Source organism: Leopardus geoffroyi, chromosome C1 (assembly GCF_018350155.1).
Source record: "Leopardus geoffroyi isolate Oge1 chromosome C1, O.geoffroyi_Oge1_pat1.0, whole genome shotgun sequence".
NCBI classification, from domain to species: Eukaryota; Metazoa; Chordata; class Mammalia; order Carnivora; family Felidae; genus Leopardus; species Leopardus geoffroyi.
This window is the reverse complement of record NC_059328.1, coordinates 79,442,346-79,465,191: the sequence shown is the minus strand read 5'-3', so window position 1 is coordinate 79,465,191 and position 22,846 is coordinate 79,442,346. Positions and strand designations below refer to the sequence as shown.

The window sequence follows — 22,846 nt, the reverse complement described above, 5'->3', positions numbered from 1 at the left end:
TTACCTTCCACCATATAAAAAGATTAACTCAAAACGGATCAAAGACCTAAAAGCAGGAGCTAACACTACGAAACTCTTTTAAGAAAAAATAAGGGGAAAGCTTCATGACACTGGATTTGGTAATGATTTCTTGGGTATGACACCAAAAGCACAGGAAATTAAAGAACAAATAACTTGTACATCAAAATGTAAAACTTGTGCATCCAAAGTCGCAACCAACAGAATGGGAGAAAGAATTTGCAACTCATATATCTGATAAGGGGTTAAAATACAGAAAATATATTTGAACACCTAAAACTCAGTAACAAAAAAAAAGTAATAATTTGATTTAAAAATTGGGACAAAGAACTCGAATAGCATTTCTCCAAAGATACACAAATGTCCCTCAAGCGTAAGAAAAAATACTCAAAATCACTAATCATTAGGGAAATGCAAATCAGAACCACAAGCAGATCTGTGACACCCATTAGGATGGCTACTCTTAAAAATAAAAGCAGAGAAATTTTAAGTGTTGGCAAGAACATTTTAAGTGTTAAATATTAAATTTTAAGTGTTAGAACCTTTGGGCTCTGCTGGTGGGAATGTAAAACAGCTCACAGCCACTGAGAAAAACATTATGGTAGTTCTTCAAAAAATTAAACACAGATTTACCATATGATCCAGCAATTCCTATTCTAGGTATATAACTCAAAAGAATTGAAACCAGGGACTCAAAAAAATATTTATACATACCTGTTCATAGCATCATTATTCATCATAGCCAAAAGGTAAGCCAAATGTCCATTAACAGGTAAACAGATAAACAAAATGTGGTGTGTGTGTGTATACACACACACACACACACACACATACAATGGAATACTATTCAGCCTTAAAAAGGAAGAAAATTCTAAACATGCCCCAACATGTATAACCCTTACATTATGGTAAGTGAAATAAGCCAGTCACAAAAAAAGCAAATTATGATTTTATTTATGAGGTTCCTAGAGTAGTCAAATTCATAGAAACAGAAAGTAGAACTGCAAGGGCTGTGAGAAGGGTAAAATGGGGAGTTGTTTAACAGGTATAGAATTTAACTTTTCAAGATGAATTAAGTTCTAGAGATTGGATGCATAAGTATGAATACACTTAATGCAGTTCAAATGTACACTTAAAATGAGTAAGATGGCAAATCATGTGTTAACTACATTTTTACCACAATTTAAAAAATTAAATGTAAAAAAAAACAGCGGCGGGGGGGCGGGGGAGCACCTGGGTGGCTCAGTTAGTTAAGCATCTGACTCTTGGTTTCAGCTCAGGTCATGATCTCATGGTTTGTGAGTTTGAGCCCCACATAGGGCTCTGTGCTGACAGCATGGAGCCTACTTGACATTATCTCTCTCCCTCTCTCTCTGCCTCTCCCCTGCTCGCTCACTCTCTCTCAAAAATAAACTTTTTTAAAAAATAAAAAAAGGGGGGGTTTACTACAAGTGATACTACAACAAATTCTGCATATTATATATATATATTTTAAAGGGACATGCTTCATTCTCATTTTTTACACCTCAACCAATGACAGATGCTGAAATACATAAATGACTAGAAGAAATAAAAGGACCTATTTATGAAAGGCATAGGGAAAGAATCAAGCTTCAAAGACGTGAAAGGTTTACCTTAGTATCTATTCTCATTTCTTTAATGCCAGTTTCTACTTTTGCTTTATCTTTAGCATATCAAGGGTACACAGTACCTAAAATGTGAATGGGGCTATACTAGCCTCAGCTTTATAGTTTATACCCAAAGAATATATGCAACAATTCACTGCTCTTTAGGCATAATAATGGATTATAGGCAACTGCAGATCTTTCAGAAGAATATTTTCAGGGATGTTCAAGATAGAAAAAGAAAAATTACTTTATTTTTTCAATTTAGACTGAGGAAGGAGGAGCCTGCCACCAAAGATTTAAGTATTACACTTTTCAAAGAAATTCTGTTCTGCTCTTCTGTTTCCCTTCTAAATATCAGATTCTTAAAAGACAACTATAGTAACACCTGCATAGTCTAGATTCAAATGAGCAGTTAAATGTCTGATTTACCTATATTTGATACAAACAGGATAATGAAATAAAAATTTTACCTCATTTTAATCACTGCTACATAATTCAAATGGCACAAAAAGTAATTTGGAAATGAAATTATTCAAGGCATTATGAAAGAGCCAAAAGATTAATGAAGTGATCTAGACAGCAAACACCATTAACAACCAACTTACTTTTTTTAGTTCTTTAAACAATAAGGCCTTTAAATCCTTTTCATTAGAAAGCTTACTATTAAAATATTCAATACAACTGGTTTGAACTTTCTATCCTAAGACTTTTGTGTTTCACTTGTTAGGTTCTGCTTCATCATTTAATCGAAACAAAAACACAAAAACACCTAAAACACTTTAATACAAAAATCAAGAACAGGGATTGTGATTCTCATTAAGGTGATGAGCCTGAGTTTCTTTAGTTGTAAAATGAATCATTCCACATTGATTGAATCATTCCTCAACAGTTCACTGTTGGATGCTTGCTATAGGAAAATAAAGAACTTAAAATTGCAAAGGTTATCACAGATCATCAAACTCTTGTGAAGATTAAATGAGGCAGCAGCATATATAAACTGAAAATGACACTCAATCCAGTTGTTAAAAATGTAGGTTAGTAGTTTGGTGGATAATTAAGTTGGGGGGCTGGAAGCAGGCAGCAACATTTTAGGTATAACAAAATGAAATGAGACAAAAACAGACCTCTATGGCTCATTAAAAGAACAAGGTAGGATAAGAGAAGAATGACAATAATCAAAAAATAAAATATCAAAAAACTAAAATATGCCAATGATAACTACATGAAGTCCAATCCAAACATATCAAGAAAATATAGTTACATGACATTAAAGAAAAGGCTCTCCAACTGCTATGGTGTTTGCTCTCTAAGTCATCAGGAGAAAAGAATTAACAGAGTTAAGGAAGATATTAAAGGCAAGAATCAGAGAGAACTAAAGTAACCTTATGCTACCCCTAACTACAATTTATAATAGATTATGGGAATCATAACAAGTAAAAAGGATTTATCTTAGGGGTGCCTGAGTGGCTCAGTCGGTTAAGCCTCCGACTGTGGCTCGGGTCATGATCTCAGGGTTCTTCAGGAGTTCAAGGCCTATTGGGCTCTCTGCTCCCAGCACAGCCTGCTTCTGATCCTCTGTCCCCCTCTCTCTCTGCTGCTCCCCCACTCATTCAGTTTCTCTAAGATAAATAAACTAAAAAAAAGTATTTGTCTTCAGTTCTCTTAGTTAAAAAATCAAACACTTTCTACGTGAGGTTTAAAAAACACTGAAAAGTATTCTTGCAAAGGAAATGAAAATAAACAGGGCTTCTTGACAGGTTTTGTTTTTTGTTTTTTTACTTTCCGTAATGAAAAAAACATTTTCTTAAAAGAAGACTTCTAAGGTGTTAACCTTTTTTTTGAATCTGTTCTTATTTTTATGGAAAACATACAACTAGACCTAAATTTATGAAGTACACAATTTAATTTACATTTTAATCAAATTTCTGTAACTATTACATTATAAATAGATATGTTAGTTGTAAAAACTATGTTATACAGTTTCCAGATAATTTATTATTGTCTTTACTGTCTCAGAGTACCACTGAGACCCAAAGATGTTTCAGTGGTACTAGGCACTGGTGATAGGAAAAAAAAAAAAAAACTCCTCAATAGAGAATTATTCATTCTCTCTATGCTGAAGCAGCATAATATACCATCTACAGCCCTGACTCTGCAGCTACTTTGAAGCCAACTAACTATTCACCTCTCTGTAACTCAGTTTCCTATCTTTAAAATAATAACTGAAATCTCACTGGGTTTTTATGAAAATAAAACCTATTAGTATGTACAACAGCAATAGAATAGTGCTAACAAAATAAATGCTATGTGTGGGGCGCCTGGGTGGCGCAGTCGGTTAAGCGTCCGACCTCAGCCAGGTCACGATCTCTCGGTCCGTGAGTTCGAGCCCCGCGTCAGGCTCTGGGCTGATGGCTCAGAGCCTGGAGCCTGTTTCCGATTCTGTGTCTCCCTCTCTCTCTGCCCCTCCCCCGTTCATGCTCTGTCTCTCTCTGTCCCAAAAATAAATAAAAAAACGTTGGAAAAAAAAAAAATAAAAAAAATAAATGCTATGTAAGTGTTCAGTAAATACCAAAAACAAAGGCTTGCTCTGTGCCAGGCACTGTTCTAGAAGCTAGGAAATAAGCAGTACACAGAACAAACAAAAATCTCTCTCTTCTGTCAAGTTTTACATTTTAGTAGGTGATGACATTCCAGAATTAAGAGGCACAGTGGGGCGCATGGGTGGCTCAGTCAGTTACATATCCAACTTGAGCTGGGATCACGATCTCACGGTTCTTGAGTTCAAGTCCCGCATTCGGCTCTGCGCTGACAGCTCAGAGCCTGGAGCCTGCTTTGGATTGTTTCTCTGTCTCCTGCTCTCTCTGCCCCTACCCTGCTCATGCTCTGTCTCTCTCTCAAAAATAAACATTAAAACAATTTTTTTTTAAATAAGAAGCACAATTATGTAGCCAATAAATCATCTCATACAGGCACCTATATGTGTGTGTATGTATGTAAGAGTGTGTGTGTGTGTGTGTGTGTGTGTGTGTGTGTGTGTGTGTGTGTATTTTTTTAACCAGGGCAGGCTCAGTGGGGATTGAAAGGAATAAAAGAATTTCCACAGGACTGAATTCTATGAAGAAAGTTCATCTAAACCCCAAAATATGGGCAATAGTTCCTCCTGCCTCTAGCCAGATGCCACTAACAGGGTTTACTGTATTCAACAGTTGATCAAAAACACAGAAGAGACCAAAGCAGTAGAGAGTTAAACAACGGCCAACCAAAGAATAAACGTAATCTCTACTTTCATCAAAACAGTACTAAGATGAGCTCCCTAGGTTCTTCTGAGACTAAACAGAGTGACAAAGAACAGTGATGAAGAGGCATGAGAAAGTTAAGACTAAATATAAAATAGAAACCGGTTTTATTTGGATTATTCTATACCTAAGCCTACCCTAAATATTTAGGACAGCTCTTAGTAGAACAACTTCATCACAATGATGTACATAACAAAAACTCTAGTATGGATAGAAAGCAGTACTTTGTCAAAGTTTCAGCATATGAGCAGAGATCCTAATTTCTAAACTAAATTGAAACACAGATCATTCAATTATTTATTCTTCAACTTATATCCACTCAGCTCTAGGAGGACCAGTTATGTAGGCCAGGCTTGGCATTGGTACACAACATAAGATCAAAAGGAATTGGGAGAGATTTCTGTTCTAGTTAAAGTAAGAGTAGCTGTTAAGCTTCTGTCGTCCAATCTATTTCTCTTCCAGTATACCACACTGCCATATCTGAACCAAAAAGGAATGGTCTGTGGAAGTAGAGGAATACAATTTCATAGAACAATCTCTATGATGGAACTTAATACTGTAATTATCTTTACTAGAAAAAAATGATATATATCTATCATGTACATACAGCTTCATTTTTTACTAAAGAAATTTTAATCTCTGCCATACCAATACAATAGTGTAAGTTTATTAAAAGAATGACCGATTTCATTTTTTTATGCCTGCAAACAAAAAAACATTCTACCAAGTAATCTGATGTCACCATATATCATCACTCAAAATGGAGATGACTCAATTATCTGTAACTGATGTACAGGACAAAAGCAAAAGAAAAAAATTAGACTTCTTTACAACTTACAGAGCCTATTGACAAGTCCCTGAGACAGGCAGAGTGACCTTCCTCTAGGAACTCAACTTCCTCAACGTTAATACTTTGCTAAGGGTAAAACACAATCTTAGCTTAACATTATCCCAACTTCCAAGATCCTGTAAGTCTCCTTTAACATATAAAAATTCCTTTGGAGGGGCGCCTGGGTGGCGCAGTCGGTTAAGCGTCCGACTTCAGCCAGGTCACGATCTCGCGGTCCGTGAGTTCGAGCCCCGCGTCGGGCTCTGGGCTGATGGCTCAGAGCCTGGAGCCTGTTTCCGATTCTGTGTCTCCCTCTCTCTCTGCCCCTCCCCCGTTCATGCTCTGTCTCTCTCTGTCCCAAAAATAAATAAAAACGTTGAAAAAAAAAATTTTTAAAAAAAAAATTCCTTTGGAAACTTCTTTTATCTCCATGCCCCAAGTTACATGTTAGCAATCATCCTCCAAGCATAGGGCCCACTAATATACATGTGAAGGGTCTCATGACTAAAGTTTTACTAGACAGTAATAAATCACCTTTTCCTAATAACAACTAGCCCCTCAAGTTCCTACAAACCTTGCTTCCAAATTCCTTAGAGACTTACACTATTCCTAACCCCCTTCCAACTTGAAAGGATGTAAGTCACTCCTCACAGACAAATAAGAGGGGGAAGAGGAAAATAAACTAAGGGTACAAAAGGCTGAAAAATTTTAATCTTACAATATATCTAAAATATAAATGTATAACATTCTGAATATAGTTATTTAGGAGGGGGGGAAGCTGCCTCACTATAAAAGAAATTGCTTCAAAAGGTAGCAAAAGAGTTTTTCCCATTAGAGAGGAAATAAACAAGGCAAACTTCTTCCCTTTGGACAAAACAGATACTATAAAGAGCATGTAAATGATAATTCCATCATTTACTAAGTATTCAGCCAAAGGAGCAAATCTCAATGTAGAGAGAGGGAAGGGAGTCAGTGGTTTAAGTTACACATGCCTCTGCCCAATTCTACCTTACTGGAATTCCTCAACACCTTCCAATAATCCTGTTTTTGTTGAAAAGCATTACACTGGAGAGCCACTATTAAGATGGAGATGTGCCAAATTTCTTTAGTGTGCTGGTAGAGAAGAAAGATGCAAATCACTGATCTAGAGTATCTATACGTAATAAAGCTTACTGTCTCCTACAAAATTGTATTTTCCAGATCATGTAATTGTGGGTTCTAGCCACCCTTGCTTCATTGAAAATTATAATGGTTATTATCAGTCACAAAACAGAAAGGCTAACAAATCTGCCATTTGATTAGCCCTATTACTATAGTAAAACCTTGGCCTTCCTGAAACCCGAGTCCAGTTATTCTAGACATCCAGATTGTTGAAGTTCTACCTTATAAATACTAATTTTCAAAAAAAATTTTTTTAATGTTTATTTATTTTTGAGAGGGAAGGAGGGAGGAAGGGAGAGAAAGAGGGAAAGAGGGAGAGAGAGAGAGAGAGAGAGAGAGAAAGAGAGAGAGAACATGCACACACGTGCGTGCGCGTGTGGGAAAAGAACAGAGAGAGAGGGAGACACAGAATCCAAAGCAGGCTCCAGGCTCTGGGCTGTCAGCACAGAGCCCAACATGGGGCTTGAACTCACAAACCACGAGTTCATGACCTAAGCTGAAGTTGGGATGCTTCACTGATTGAGTCACCCAGGCACCCCTAAATTACCAATTTTTATTTTATAATTTGTAACAGAATTTTCTTTTGAAATATGTCATCTTCTTTGCTTAAGAACAAATGTTTTAAATTACAAAAATAATACACAACCACTGAAAAAACTTCACTATTTCAAAAGTCTAAATAAAAAATGGAACTTCCTTTTCCTACCAATCCCCCACTCCCATTCCCTAGGGATAACCACTATAAAACAATTTGGAGTGTATCCTAGACTTCTTCAGAAAATATACAACTTTTATACAAAACTGTATACATACAAACGAGTAAAGAAGGAGATCTTGCTGTACATTCAGTTCTACAATTTGCTTTTTACACTGATGGACTGAATAGCCTTTTAAGTTTATCCTGCTACATGTGATTTATTTAAACTGCTTATTCCATAGTATTTTTCATCATTCCCTTACTGACAAGGTGCTTTTATATTAGAAACACTGTTTTCATCTGTTTTTTTGTAGTATGTTGAACTCTTCCCTTATTGTCACTTCAAACTGTCATCACTACATTGCCTGTAACATTTCTTATCCTCACTTCCATTGGAAAACTTGGGAACCAGACTACTTACTGTGCTAGAAATGAGATCAAATTGAAAATTAAATGAGGGGAATTTTTCATTGTTCACATGTGATTACTTTTTATTGCTATTTTAACCTCTCAGAGGTCCTTAATGCTTCTTGATTTTGGGTAAAGAATTCTAGATTCTGGATAAAGTTCCCAGATCATAACTTTTGGACAGGTGAAATATTATCATTATTTTTATTAATAACCTAGTAGGTTTGCTGGTTCATATTTTCATATGGAAAATACCTTGTTTAAAAAAACAAAACAAAACAAAACAAAACAAAACAGGGGCACTTGGGTGGCTCAGTCAGTGAAGCGTCCAACTTCAGCACAGGTAATGATCTCACATCTCGTGAGTTCAAGCCCCACACAGGCTCTGTGCTAACAGCTCAAAGTTTAGAGTCTGCTTTGAATCCTGTGTCTCCATCTCTGCCCCTCCCCCCTCATGCTCTGTTTCTCTCTCAACAACAAAACACAAAAACCAGAGGAAATGAATGGGATCAGTACATTAGCATGACGCCACTATGTTAGCAAATGTCATTATAATAGCATATCATTATAAAAATACTGTAAGTAATCTATTCATCATACTACTCTATTCCATCCCTATAACCAGTCAGTAGTTACATACACCACTACTACTGTAGTAGATATATGTGGTTTATCACTCAAATATCCCCTAATCTTTTGCCACCCACTTAAATTTCTTTGGGGTAACTATCCTCCCCCTTCACTAGCTATAAGTCAACCTAAGAGTATTCCTACCTCTGAACTGTTCAGGAGAAACATATAATCTCACTAGGTTTAGCATGATAAAAGATGACCTTCACTGGAGTTTCTGGAAAAAAGAAGGTGGCACAAGCTTACACTCTGCTTTCCTTCCACCCCCCCACCTTCTTTCAATTTCTTCTTTCTCCCTTTTCCTTCCTCTCTCCTTCCCCAAATGCACAACAGAAAAGACCATCATTCCCTGGAATGTGGAGGTATGAAGATATGAAATCTGGAGCTAAAGGGGCAGGAAGGATAGTACTGAATGGAAACTGAAGATAAAAGCAACAAGGGGAAGCAGAGCCAAGAAATGGTGACTGGACACATTTGATCCCTGAATCAAAATATACCTGAATTTTTTTTCTAATTAAAAATGTTTGTTTGTTTATTTATTTATTTTGAGAGAGAAAGAGAGAGAGGAGAGATAATGGGGTAAGAGGCAGAGAGAGAGGGAGAAAAAGAATCGCTAACAGGCTCCACACTGTCAACACAGAGATCTAAGTGGGGCTCAATCTCACCAACCATGAGATCATAACCTGGGCCAAAACCAAGAGATGGACGTTTAATGGACTGAGCCATCCGGGCGCTCCTAAATATACCTAAATTTTTTAGTCACGTGTGCCTGTTTTAGGTTACTTTTCTGTCACTTGCAACATAAGGAACCCTAACCCTGCTGGCTAGAACCTTATGCTGGGGTCTAGTCTTTGAGACTTTAAGCACCGTTTTTAAAAAAAATTTTTTTTTAACGTTTATTTATTGAGACAGTGAGAGACAGAGCATGAACAGGGGAGGGGCAGAGAGAGAGGGAGACACAGAATCTGAAACAGGCTCCAGGCTCCGAGCTGTCAGCACAGAGCCCGACGCAGGGCTTGAACTCACGGACCGTGAGATCATGACCCGAGCCGAAGTCCGACGCTTAACCGACCAAGCCACCCAGGCGCCCCAAGCACCGTTTTTATTAAGTTCTACCAAAACTATTTGTCAAGGTGTAGTCTCACAACAATTTTCCACCTGAAAAAAACCTTAAGATAAATTCCATCTGTTTTATGGCTAAAGCTTTCCCTTTAAAACTATTATCTTCTAACACATACTCCAACATTACTTTCATCAGAAATATATTATCTGATTTTTGACAGAAATTCAGCTCCACACACTCAATTTCCAAGTTCTAGAAACTCTGAAGAACTGAGAAATTGAAGAAATCTTCAACGCTTTTGAAAGATTACTAGAGCAAAATTACAGGGGAAAGCATATTACTCAGGAATTTCTTTTTCCTGGCATTTTGCTTCCTGATTTTAGCATTTTACATATGTTTCTGGAATATCTATGGCATGATCTAACTAGCCAATATTCCTAAATAATTCCAATTATTTAATTAAATTGATTAAAACAAATTGGTTATGGGGCACCTGGGTGGCTCAGTTGGTCAAGCGTCCAACCTCAGCTCAGGTCATGATCTTGCGGCTAGTGGGTTTGCGCTCCGCGTTGGGCTCTGTACTGCCGTCTCAGAGCCTGGAGCCTGCTTGATTCTGTATCTCCCTCTCTCCCTGCCCCTCACCAGCTTGCGTTCTCTTTCTCTCAAAAATAAATAAATGCTAAAAAAAAAAAAATTTTTTTTAAAAATCGGTTACCTAATTCAATCTAATTATGACCCAAAAAATCCACAGAATTTACACTGATCTATCCGTTTAAAGATATAACTTCATTTCTGAGAACTGGAAAAAAATTATAACTTACCTCAATTGTTTCGCATAGTTCTGTTCAATTTCTATCCTCTCTTTAACAAATTTGGCATATCTTTCCAAGAAGTCAATTCCCCATTGTGTATGCTTGTCTAAGCTGTCGAACTGATCCTAGAAAGGGAAGGTAAAAACACATTGAAAAGTCTAAAATTTTATCCACAAATATTTTAACCAGCTTCTGATATTTATTCAGAGAGGCTTCTCTGTTGGTCTCCACTCACCTCATCCTTTAAGATCTACATAGAAGTAGGTTACAAATGCTAAATTTCTTTTTTTTCAACGTTTATTTATTTTTGGGACAGAGAGAGACAGAGCATGAACGGGGGAGGGGCAGAGAGAGAGGGAGACACAAAATCGGAAACAGGCTCCAGGCTCTGAGCCATCAGCCCAGAGCCTGACGCGGGGCTCGAACTCACGGAACGCGAGATCGTGACCTGGCTGAAGTCGGACGCTTAACCGACTGCGCTACCCAGGTGCCCCACAAATGCTAAATTTCTTAGAATGCTAAATTTCTTAGCATAAATCACAGAGCTTTATGTCTGAATGCCTTTACACATGTGGTTTCCTCTGGATGCAACACTCTCCCCTGGTCACCTTTTTTACAATTTACTCTTATTCCTCCTCTGAGATTTAGTTCAGGCACTGTGGCTTCCAGAAAATGGCCCTAAACTCTCAGACTGGGGTATATTGATCTAGGGGTCCCCAGGCTCCCCTAAAAATTACTCTCTTTTAAAAGTTATTTAAATTCCAGCTAGTTAACACACAATGTAATTATTAGTTTCAGATAGACAATAGTCATTTAACTCTTCCATGCATCACGTGGTTCTCTTCACAAATGCATTCCTTAGTCATCTATTTCACCCATTCTCCCCATCCCGCCCCCCCACTTCCCTTCTGATAACTAACAGTTTGTTCTCTATAGTTAAAAATCTGGGTTTGCCTCTCTTCTTTCCCCATTGCTTGTTTGTTTTGCTTCTTAAATTCCACATGAGTGAATTATATGGTATTTTTCTCTGACTTATTTCACTAGAATAATACTCTATAGCTCCATTCATGTCATTGCAAATGGCAAGATTTCATTCTTTTTTATAGCTTCTTTATATAGATGTATATATGTATTCTTTATATATATGTATATATACATATACATACACACACACACACACACACACACACACACACACACACACACACACCTTCTTTATCCATTTATCAATCAGTGGACAGGGGCTGTTTCCATAATTTGGCTATTGTAAATAATGCTGCTATAAACTTTGGGGTGCGTGTATCCCTTTGAATTAGTACTTTTGTATTCTTTGGGTAAATACCAGTAGTGTGATTGCTTCATCAGAGGGTAGTTCTATTTTTAGTTTTTTGAAGAACCTCCATACTGTTTTCCAAAGGGGCTGCACCAGTTTGCATTCCCACCAACGGTGCAAGAGGGTTCCAGGTTCCCTTTTCTCCATATCCTCGACAACACCTGTTTCCTGTGTTGTTTTTAACCATTCTGACAGGCTGGAGGTGACTATAGCTCTGATTTGCATTCCCTAATGATCAGGGAGGTTGAGCATCTTTTCATGTCTGTTGGCCATCTGTTATGTCTTCTTTGGAAAATGTCTATTCAGGTCCTCTGCCCATTTTTAATCTGATTATTTGGTTTTTTTGGTTTTGTATTGTGTAAGTTCTTTTTAATATATTTTGGACATTAACCCCTTATCAGATAGATATATCATTTGCAAATATCTTCTCCTATTCCATAGGTTGCCTTTTAGTTTTGTTTATTATTTCCTTTGTTGTGCAGAAGCTTAAAAATTACTATCTTATTCACTTGCCATACTCTGGAGGTCAAGAACCATGTATTATTCATCTCGAAACTCCCAAGGCATGATAAGCACCATGCCTGGCACCATAGCAAGCACTCAATGAAGCTAAACAAAATCAAATACACCTGGTAAATTCTGCATTTACCATACGTTTGACCTTGGGCAGTTACAAAGGCTCTCTGAACTTTTTCCATCTTAAAATGGGAACCCCATCACACACCTCAATAGGGTTATGATGATGTCATTAAGTGTTCTACAATGCAGTAAACATGATACCAACACATCACAAAGTTATGTTATCCTGCAGAGCTCTTTCAATCCTCAAATATTCCTTTCTACCTCTTGTCTAAGAAATCATCATTTCCTATCCTTCAAATTGACTCCAATCTCCAAATTGACTAAAAACTTGGTGTTTTCTCCCTCTCCCATATCAAAAACCTATGTTGATAAAATAGTCAAAAATCATTCCTTTTTGTATCTCTAATAGTTCTTCTTTTTCTAAATCACCCATTGTTTAATCAGATTCGTTATTTACAAATGAATCATCTCCAAGTCTTCGCCCTTTATCCCTTTCCCTACCTTAAATCATTTTAAATTCTACTTGTAAAGGTAAATTCTATCTAAACAGCAGAGGCAGAATTCATCTGGCTATCACAGTTTGGTATTACTACTCTATTTCTATTCTTTCATACAACTCTTACATTATCATGTGGCTTCCAAAGTAGACTTGGAAACAGCAAAACAATGCACTGCCCAGTGAACTTAATTGGAGTATTAGTATTTCCTATTATAAATTGAATTCTCTTTCAAACTGAGTAACTCTCAACAAAAAACATTCCCCCCTAAAGGAACAGTCTGAAGCTAAAACAATCACCCTTCATTTTTCCAAAATGCTTCAAAGGCTTCTTCCCACCATCATCTTCATCAAATTTTACATTACACTTATTTTTCTTCTAGATAAAATCTTTAATTTTTTAAAATTACAAACCCCTATTTGTAAAAAATGTGAATATCTGTATCATATGTAAGTTTGTAAATTATATACACTATACTATTAAATTACATAATTGTGAAATGCACAAAAATAGAAATTTTAAAAAGAAGTTTAAATGAAATAAATGTTAGTTTTTAATAATTTTTTAACTTATTTAACAAAAGCCTTTGGGCCATTACTTTTTAAAAATATGAACAATTTTAGTGAGAGCAATGAATTAAATATGCTTCATTATTTCTAAAATCTTGGTAGAATACTTAATAGCAAATAAATCAAAAAGCCTTGGTTCCAAACTGTGAACACTTAATGTTTAGTGATTGTCAGAGTTGGGGAAACAAAAAACATCCCACAAAGATATAAAGTTCTAAATGGAAAAAATTCATTATTGACTATACTTCCCAATTCCTTCTTAAACCTCATTTACCTATATGCAAAGGCTTGTGTTAAAATCTGGCTAATAAAGGTCCTTGATGTTAGTCTGTTATTTTTACAAACTAATCAGGAAACACCGCATGTTTATATTTTTAACAAATAGGTTCCAACTCCACTGAAACTGTGACAGGATTTTGTGTGTCAATTTGAGTAGGCCACATTGCCCATATATGTGATCCAATATTATCCTGGGTGTTTCTGTGAAGGCATTTTTAGATGAGATAAATATTAAATTGGTAAATTTAGAATAAAACAGATTACCCTCCATAATGTGGGTGGGCCTTATCCAATCAGTTGAAAGCCTTAACAGAACAAAGACTGACCTTGCAAGATGGGATGCTGCCAGCTGACTGCCTTTGGGCTAGAACTGCAACAAGAACTCTTCCCTGGGCCTACCTTGTGCAGAATTTGGAGTTGCCAAGCCTGTAAAATCGTTGTCACAGAATTCCTTATAAACCAATCAATCTCTCTCATTTTCTCTACACACACACACACACACACACACACACACACACACTCTCTCCCTCCCTCCCTCCCTACGCCCCCCCCCCTCCTTGGTACTGTTTCTCTGGAGAACCCAGACTAATACCCTGACTTTAAAATAAGAAATTTCTGTTTCCAACTGTTTTAAGGTGCAGATATAGTATTTGCAGACACACAAAATTATACAATGATGGAAGCATTTCCAAACATTCAGCATCAAAATGCTTTCTCCACAGCTCACATTTCTTTGGAAAAGTAGTCATTTACTACTAAAATTTTCCTTTTATCTTGAAGGAACAGATTAAATTTTCTCAAAAATACGTGCTAACAAAGCATACTACTAATGGTCACTTATTAAAGAAATGGTCAACAAATTTGAAACAGCCAGGAGATGAAACAAACCTGCATGAAACAACAACCTTCAATGGTCCCTTCCATTTCATTTGTAAATACTGTAAAAAGTCTGTATCTATTGTATTATAAGGGCATTATTTTCATAAAATTGACAATAAAAATATGTTATAATATTCTGTGGCGTTCTGGCTTCACTTTTTTTTGCTTACCGATAAATGATGAAGTGAATAAATTGCAATCATATCCTAATTTCCTTTTTAAAATTCCATTCAATGCACTGCAGTATCACCGGTTATACAACTCCTTCATAAAACACTGTTCAAATAATTTACCATTGAGTATAAATCTTCAACATAGCTCTCCTTTAGTGGTTCACAAAAAAGCAGTTCTAAACACACTTTATTCCTGAAACAATCTTAAAACACTATGTGCTGAGATACCATAATCAAACTGCATAAGCACGCTTTTAGCATATAACTTTTCCTAAAATATTTCTAACAGTATGTTGAGACCATTAGTTTGTCACCATGTTATTTTACACATACTATATCACTATTTTTACCACAAAAAGAAGAGCAAGTGTATTTCTAAAAGTATGCTTTCACCATTAAGTGTGAAATCTGAGAGGATTCCAGCACACTCATATGCATAGTAGCATTATTCACAATAACCAAAAGATGACAACAACCCACGTGTCCATCAACAGATGAATGAATACACACTATGGTATATACATACAATATTATTCAGCCTTTAAAAGGATATTTTGATACATACTACAATCTGGATGAACCCTGAAGACATTATTCTAAGTGAAATAATCCAGTCAGAACACATACTGTGATTCCCTTTGTATTAAGTCCCTAGAGTAGTCAAACACATAGACACAGAAAGTAGAAATGTGGTTCCTAGGGGCTGAGGGGAGAATGGGGAATTACTGTTTAATAGGTAGAGTTTCTTTGGAAAGATAAAAAAGTTCTAGAGATGTGGGAATGCAAGCTGGTGCAGCCACTCTAGAAAACAGTATGGAGGTTCCTCAAAAAACTAAAAATAGAACTACCCTATGCCCCAGCAATTGCACTACTAGGCATTTATCCACAGGATACAGGTGTGATGTTTCGAAGGGACACATGCACCCCCATGTTTATAGCAGCACTATCAACAATAGCCAAAGTATGGAAAGAGCCCAAATGTCCATCGATGGATGAATGGATAAAAAAGATGTGGTATATATACACATACACAACACACACACACACACACACACACATATATATATATACATATATATATATATATATATATATATATATATATATATATATATATATATATATATATATAACGGAGTATTACTCAGCAATCAAAAAGAATGAAATCTTGCCATTTGCAACTATGTGGAGGGAACCTGGAGGGTATTATGCTAAGTGAAATTAGTCAGACAAAGACAAATATCATATGACTTCACTCATATGAGAACCTTAAGAGACAAAACATATGAACATAAGGGAAGGGAAGCAAAAATAATATAAAAACAGGGAGGGGGACAAAACAGAAGAGACTCATAAATATGGAGAACAAACTGAGGGTTACAGGAGGGGTTGTGGGAGGGGGATGGGCTAAATGGGTAAGGGGCACAGAATCTACTCCTGAAATCATTGTTGCACTATACGCTAATTTGGATGTAAATTTAAAAAAATAAAAAATAAAATAAAAAGATTCAGGGAGCACTATTTTCAGAATGGGTAATTAAGAAAAAAAAAGTTCTAGAGATAGATGGTGGTGATGACTGCACAACACCATGAATGTACTTAATTTCAATAAATTGTACACTTAAATGGTAAATGTACTTATACCACAATAAAAGGAAGGAGCTTCCCAACACTTGTCAGTAAATTCAGTGAAATTTAGTATATTCTTGATCGTGTGACTTTATTTTTTTTTTTTTAATTTTTTTTTCAACATTTATTTATTTATTTATTTTTGGGACAGAGAGAGACAGAGCATGAACGGGGGAGGGGCAGAGAGAGAGGGAGACAGAATCGGAAACAGGCTCCAGGCTCTGAGCCATCAGCCCAGAGCCTGACGCGGGGCTCGAACTCACGGACCGCGAGATCGTGACCTGGCTGAAGTCGGACGCTTAACCGACTGCGCCACCCAGGCGCCCCAATTCTTGATCGTGTGACTTTAAATAGCACTAAAAAACTGCACGGGTCACCATCTGGATTCTTATTTTTCAAACTCTTGCTTATTCTGATGGTTTCATATTATTATCTGATTATTCTAAGACTCAAAATACATTCAGGGCAAGCTCATTACTAACAGTAACAGATCTGTGGCCACATTTCAAATAATTTTCTCATGGAAAACCATTCTAGTCGATCATGATAATGGCCATTGTATCTTTTTTCTTTCTTTTCTTTTTTTTTCTTTTTTAACATTTATTTATTTTTGAGACCCATAGAGACAACACGAGCAGGGGAGGGGCAGAAGAGAGAAGGAGACACAGAATCCAAAGCAGGCTCCAGGCTCTGAGCTGTCAGCACAGAGCCCGATACGGGGCTCGAAACCATGGACCATGAGAAGTCAGACCCTTAACCGACTAAGCCATGCAGGTGCCCAGATTATTTAAATATTCAAAAATATCACGGGACAACTGTACAAGCAGAAAACATCAGAGAAGCCAAATAATTGAGTTAGTTATATTTTAACTAAGATTTTCATATACCTATTAAGCAAAGAGATCCCAAATAAAGGCCAACTAGGAAATATACCAATCAGCATTAAAAAGAAGGCTAAAGGCAAGATACACGTTTGACTAAAATTGAAACAAAGTTCTCTGTTTTTTAACCACTTTGGGGGAAAAAATATGAATTGAAAAAAAAGTACCTCTAAAAGACAAAAGTCTTCACATAGAAAATTTTAAATCCTATTACATTATATACCCATATTGTACATGATTTGTTGCCTCAGTCAATCCACGAGTTAAAAATAAGAATTTATGGGGCGCCTGGGTGGCTCAGTCGGTTAAGCGGCCGACTTCGGCTCAGGTCATGATCTCGCGGTCCGTGAGTTCAAGCCCCGCGTCGGGCTCTGTGCTGACAGCTCAGAGCCTGGAGCCTGTTTCAGATTCTGTGTCTCCCTCTCTCTGACCCTCCCCTGTTCATGCTCTGTCTCTGTCTCAAAAATAAATAAACGTTAAAAAAAAATAAATAAATAAAATAAACAAATAAGAATTTATGTCAAATATAGATTTAATATTATGACCTTTAAAATGCAGACAAAACAGTTTTTTATTTTTAAGATAAAATTTATTAAATCCATTGAATAACATTATCTTGGTTTTCAACTAGACATGTTAATTACAATACATTAAGAATCAGTATGATAAACTCCAAACATTTAAAAATGAGTGATTTAAATTTTGAAAAGAAGTGAGCAGAGAAACTAATTTAGCAATATTCATATAAAGAATAAAAAGGCAAAGTAAACAGCAAGAGATCCAAACAAGATTCATGGTTGAAATGTTAATATATTCAGTGAACAAATGTTCATTTTAAATTCTTGTGATTTTACCAAAGATTTTACTTTTTCTCTAAGCAGAACTCAACAAAAACATCAATTCCAAACTGCAAAATAACTTCACCATAAAGTTGCTCATTACTCTGAATCCAAGAGACATGAGAAAAAAGTACAAGTTCATTTATCATTTTTATATGACAGTTTCCAATCATTTGAATCACTTCATTTGTTAACAATGATTTGAGTATTTTTATGGGATTCAATGACTTAAATGTTAAAAACCAGGTGCTGATAACAAAATTAACCTCATCACACAGCCTAGCACATACAAGGCACTTACTTGCTGATTGAATAACCATTCAATTTGCATAGCACTTTTTTTTTTTTTAATTTACATCCAAATTAGTTAGCATATAGTGCAACAGTGATTTCAGGAGTAGATTCCTCAGTGCCCCCTACCCATTTAGCCCATCCCCCCTCCCACACCCCCTCCAGTAACCCTCTGTTCTCCATATTTATGAGTCTCTTCTGTTTTGTCCCCCTCCCTGTTTTTATATTATTTTTGCTTCCCTTCCCTTATGTTCATATGTTTTGTCTCTTAAAGTCCTCATATGAGTGAAGTCATATGATATTTGTCTTTGTCTGACTTATTTCATTTAGCATAATACCCTCCAGGTTCCATCCACGTAGTTGCAAATGGCAAGATTTCATTCTTTTTGATTGCTGAGTAATAATCCATTGTGTGTGTGTGTGTGTGTGTGTGTGTGTGTGTGTGTGTGTGTATTTTATATATATATATAAAAATGGGATGGGACTAGAAAGATTATCTTCTAAAATCTTTGCCAGTTTTATATTCTTAAAAGCCAAATGAGTAACTATCGTGAATACTGTTACTAAAAATGATGCATTTCTTTCATCAGGAAAGAAATAGATGGTTTGAAAAAAATTCTGGGTCACTGGGAAGCTTTGACGAAAGGAACAAATGAAAAAACCTCAAAGTTAGAAACTGCCTAACACAAACACACATGAATGCTTAACCTCTTTACAAGATTCCTGGTAAGTTGTTCAGTGTTTCTGAGCAGCATACCCGTTAGTGATCAGAACAACTCCAGAAGCATGAGAGAAGACAGACATTAAGAATTCTTTTCACTAACACAAAATGAAGTACAAAACTTTTAAATCAAATATAAGAATCAATCATAAAGCCTTATGTGTTCACAGCTAACACCCTCTAATCACTTTAGTTTCAAAGCCTGAGATCACATTTCTCTCCAGTCCATGCCAGCAGATACCTCAGGACTATATAGTGGAAAATGTCAGGATATGCTCAAGTCAAACTAAAGAAGTAGAATCAAGCAGTATTTTGAAACCACCTATGGATTACAAATAAATGTTAAGTTATCAAAACAGGCAACTTATCCTCACTCCCCCATTCTACCTTTAGCATTGCTCTTATTTCTATGGATTTACTCTACATTATTAACAGAGTCTAACTCATTCCATTTCCTTGCCTCCATTAACCCCTTAATTCCTTTTCCAACATATTCATTCTTACCAAAGCTTCTGTGAAATGTTCTCTCCCCCATCAGATAATTAAATGTTATCTCATATTTAAATTCAAGAGAGCTATTATTTTCTGTTTTCTTAGGTACTATTTTTTAATTCTGTAAAATGTTTAAAGTTATTTCACCTTATTCATTTGGGAACACACACACACACACACACACACACACACACACACACACACAAACATTCTAAATTAAAGCTGGCACCAAAGCCAACTAAATGTCCACACTATTCAGCATAAATCAAATGAATTATATGTTGCTCCAAGGTTCTACTGCATACTGGTAAGTGTGGTAATAAATAATAAATTTACTCAGTTATCTTACTTTTATCTTTAATGTAATTTAATTAAAAATAAGTATTTTATGTATAACAAAATGTTATAATTATTTTAGAAGTCACCATTTTATATTCAATCCTTGTTTTTCTAATTACTTTGACATAGCCTTGCATCCAAATGAAGTCCCAATAAAGTACTTTTGGTAAAGCACCAAGGGTCACAACTATTTAAAAAAAGACTTTCTTTACTAAAAAGCAGAATAATGACTCTGTTGTCCTAGTTTGGGCTTAGTCTATGGCTCTGATTCTCTGCCAAAGTTTCTCCAGCACTTATGAATACCAAAGTACTAGCAGAAACATTTTTAAGATCTAACACAACTGACTTTTCTCGTTCTTGGACTCATATGGAACTGGAAATGTTTTTTAAGTCTCATGGAGCTAAAAAGAAAAAAAAAAATCAATTCATAATTTAGAGTCAACAACGTCTACCCCCAAAGCCAAACTGAGGAATATTTTAAGTTTAAAATAAACAACTTAATAATTTGGATTTGTTTCCTTGTAGTTTTATCTGTTCTTTAAAAAACAGATGCAAACTTGTGTATTTGGAAAACTTACCTGTTATCTTTTAATTTTTAGTTAAAAAACTTAAATTTTAAATTAAGCTTTTAGTGACTTCAAAATCTATCCAGTTAATTCTTCTAATACCCTACTGCTTATTTTCTTACTTCTCTTCCCATGACTTTCTCTTCTACTCTATCTCAGCAACTCATTCCAATGATCATTTCCATTATCATTAGCAGCAAGTACAGTATCTCCTACTCCCAATAAATTGGGAGTCTCTCATTCTCAGATGGCTAACCCTATCTGCCAAACTCACAAACTCCAGTACCCCAAGACCAGTAGCTTTTTTTTTTTAATGTTTATTTTTAAGAGAGACAGAGAGAGGAGGAGCAGAGAGAGAGGGAGACAGACAATCCTAAACAGGCTCCACACTGTCAGTTCAGAATCAGACACAGGGTTCGATCTCACAAATCATGGGATCGTGATCTGAGATGAAATCAAGAGCTGGACACTTAACTAAGCAGCCACCATGAGCCCAACTTTTTTTTTTTTTTTTTTAAAGTAAGCTCTATGCCTAACACGAGGCTTGAACTCATGATCCAAAGATCAAGACTTGCATGCTCTACCAATTGAGCCACCCAGGCCCTCCAAGGCCACTAATGTCTTGACCCCATAGATAGAACTTTAATCCATTGATCCTGACACATTATTTCCATCACTCATGCCCCTCCTTTTTCGACACAGCTTGGATTCCATAAGCCATCACTGTATTCACTCCATGCCAACAGCTTCAACTGTCTTTGCCCTCTCTTGCTTTGTTCAACTTCAACCCTAGTTTCATATTTAACTCTTCACCAATCCTCATGCTGGTGAAAAAAGGTGGGGTGGGTAGGAAGGATGGACAGATGAACCACCAAACCAACTACATTGACTGGTCATACTTTGAAATTTGTGCTTATTAGCCCAAAAGGCTTTAAACTACTTAGCCCAAACCCATTCACCACCCCATTATCCTAGCCAACTAACTTATACCTTCTTACAGTTTAAATTTACACCACCTCCTATCCATCTCACTCTCAGCCAATACCTTGCTTCCTACCTCACCAAAAGAGACACAATCAGAAGATAATTCCTCATTCTCCAACTCTATTTTTACCACAAACACCTATGTGCTTTTATTCTGCCTTCCTGCTTATTACTTTGGATACACCATTCACACCATTAGTGCTTCTGCCTACCCAAAGAACTAGTACAAGTTTAGTTGTTAAAATGTTTAAGATTCTGAGCCTGCATATGCTTGATGCATTCCATGAAAAGCAAGAAGCTGAATAAGCAAGCTACAGCTGAATGAGCAGAGGGAAGAACTGAAGTTAGAATGGAAAGCATATGAGGGTCAGAATGCAGATTATCTTCCACCATAAGGGCCTTGGCTTTAACACTGATTGAGATGAAAACACACTGGAAGGTCTTGAGCATTAGCCTGACATGACCTGACTCAGGTTATTAAAGAGATCACTCTTCACTATTAAAAAAAAAAAAAAAAAAAAAAAAAAGATTCATGGGGTACCTGGTGGCTCAGTCAGTTAAGCATCTGACTCCTGATTTTGGCTCAGGTCATGATCCCAGGGTCAGGGGATCAAGCCCCATGTTGGGCTCCATGCTGAGCATGGAGCCTGCCTGAGATTCTCTCTCTTTTTCCATCTGCCCCTCTCCCGAACTCACACTCTAAAAAATAATTTTTTTTTAACTTTTAATAATAATAAAAACATGACTCTGGACAAGGGAGACTTTTGGGGAAGGCTGCTGCAATAATCCAGATCATAGCTCAGGTTAGCTTGGCACAAGGTAGAAGGAGGAGAGTAATGAAAAGTGGTAAGATTTTGGATATATTCTGAAGGTGGTGCCAACAAAATTTTCTGATGTTTTCAGTGTGGACTATGAAAGAAGGAGAGACATCAATTTTGAGCACCGTGAACTAGAAGGATAAATCTGCTTTGAACTAAACTGGGGTAATTAGGTGAACAAGTCTAGTCAAGGAGAAAAGACAAAAGTTTTGGTTTTAGATAGTTAAGTTTCTGATATCCTTAGATATCCAAGATATGTTGAATAGGCAGTTAAATACATATGTCTGGAATTAAACAGAAGTGGTCTCCATGAAAATGTATGTTAAGACATGATCCTGAATGCAATTTCAATTCAGCTCTACTGCACACCAACGCTTAGAAGTTAGGGAATTGAGAAGGAACCAGCAAAGGACATTGAGGAGGGACCAGTGA

The 22,846-nt window shown here is 36.4% G+C and overlaps 1 protein-coding gene across 5 annotated transcripts in view; it reads right to left on the bottom strand.

The window, feature by feature from the left end:
• FNBP1L (formin binding protein 1 like) overlaps window positions 1-22,846 on the bottom strand; it is a 130,763-nt gene that overhangs the window by 58,255 nt on the left and 49,662 nt on the right. For 4 of the 5 annotated variants that reach the window (XM_045478327.1, XM_045478328.1, XM_045478329.1 and 1 more), the window contains exon 2: window positions 10,552-10,667. The exons of the other annotated variant lie outside the window; for it this stretch is intronic. In XM_045478327.1, coding sequence (XP_045334283.1) covers window positions 10,552-10,667 — 116 coding nt within the window. The remainder of the gene's footprint in view (window positions 1-10,551; window positions 10,668-22,846) is intronic. 5 annotated transcript variants of the gene reach the window in all.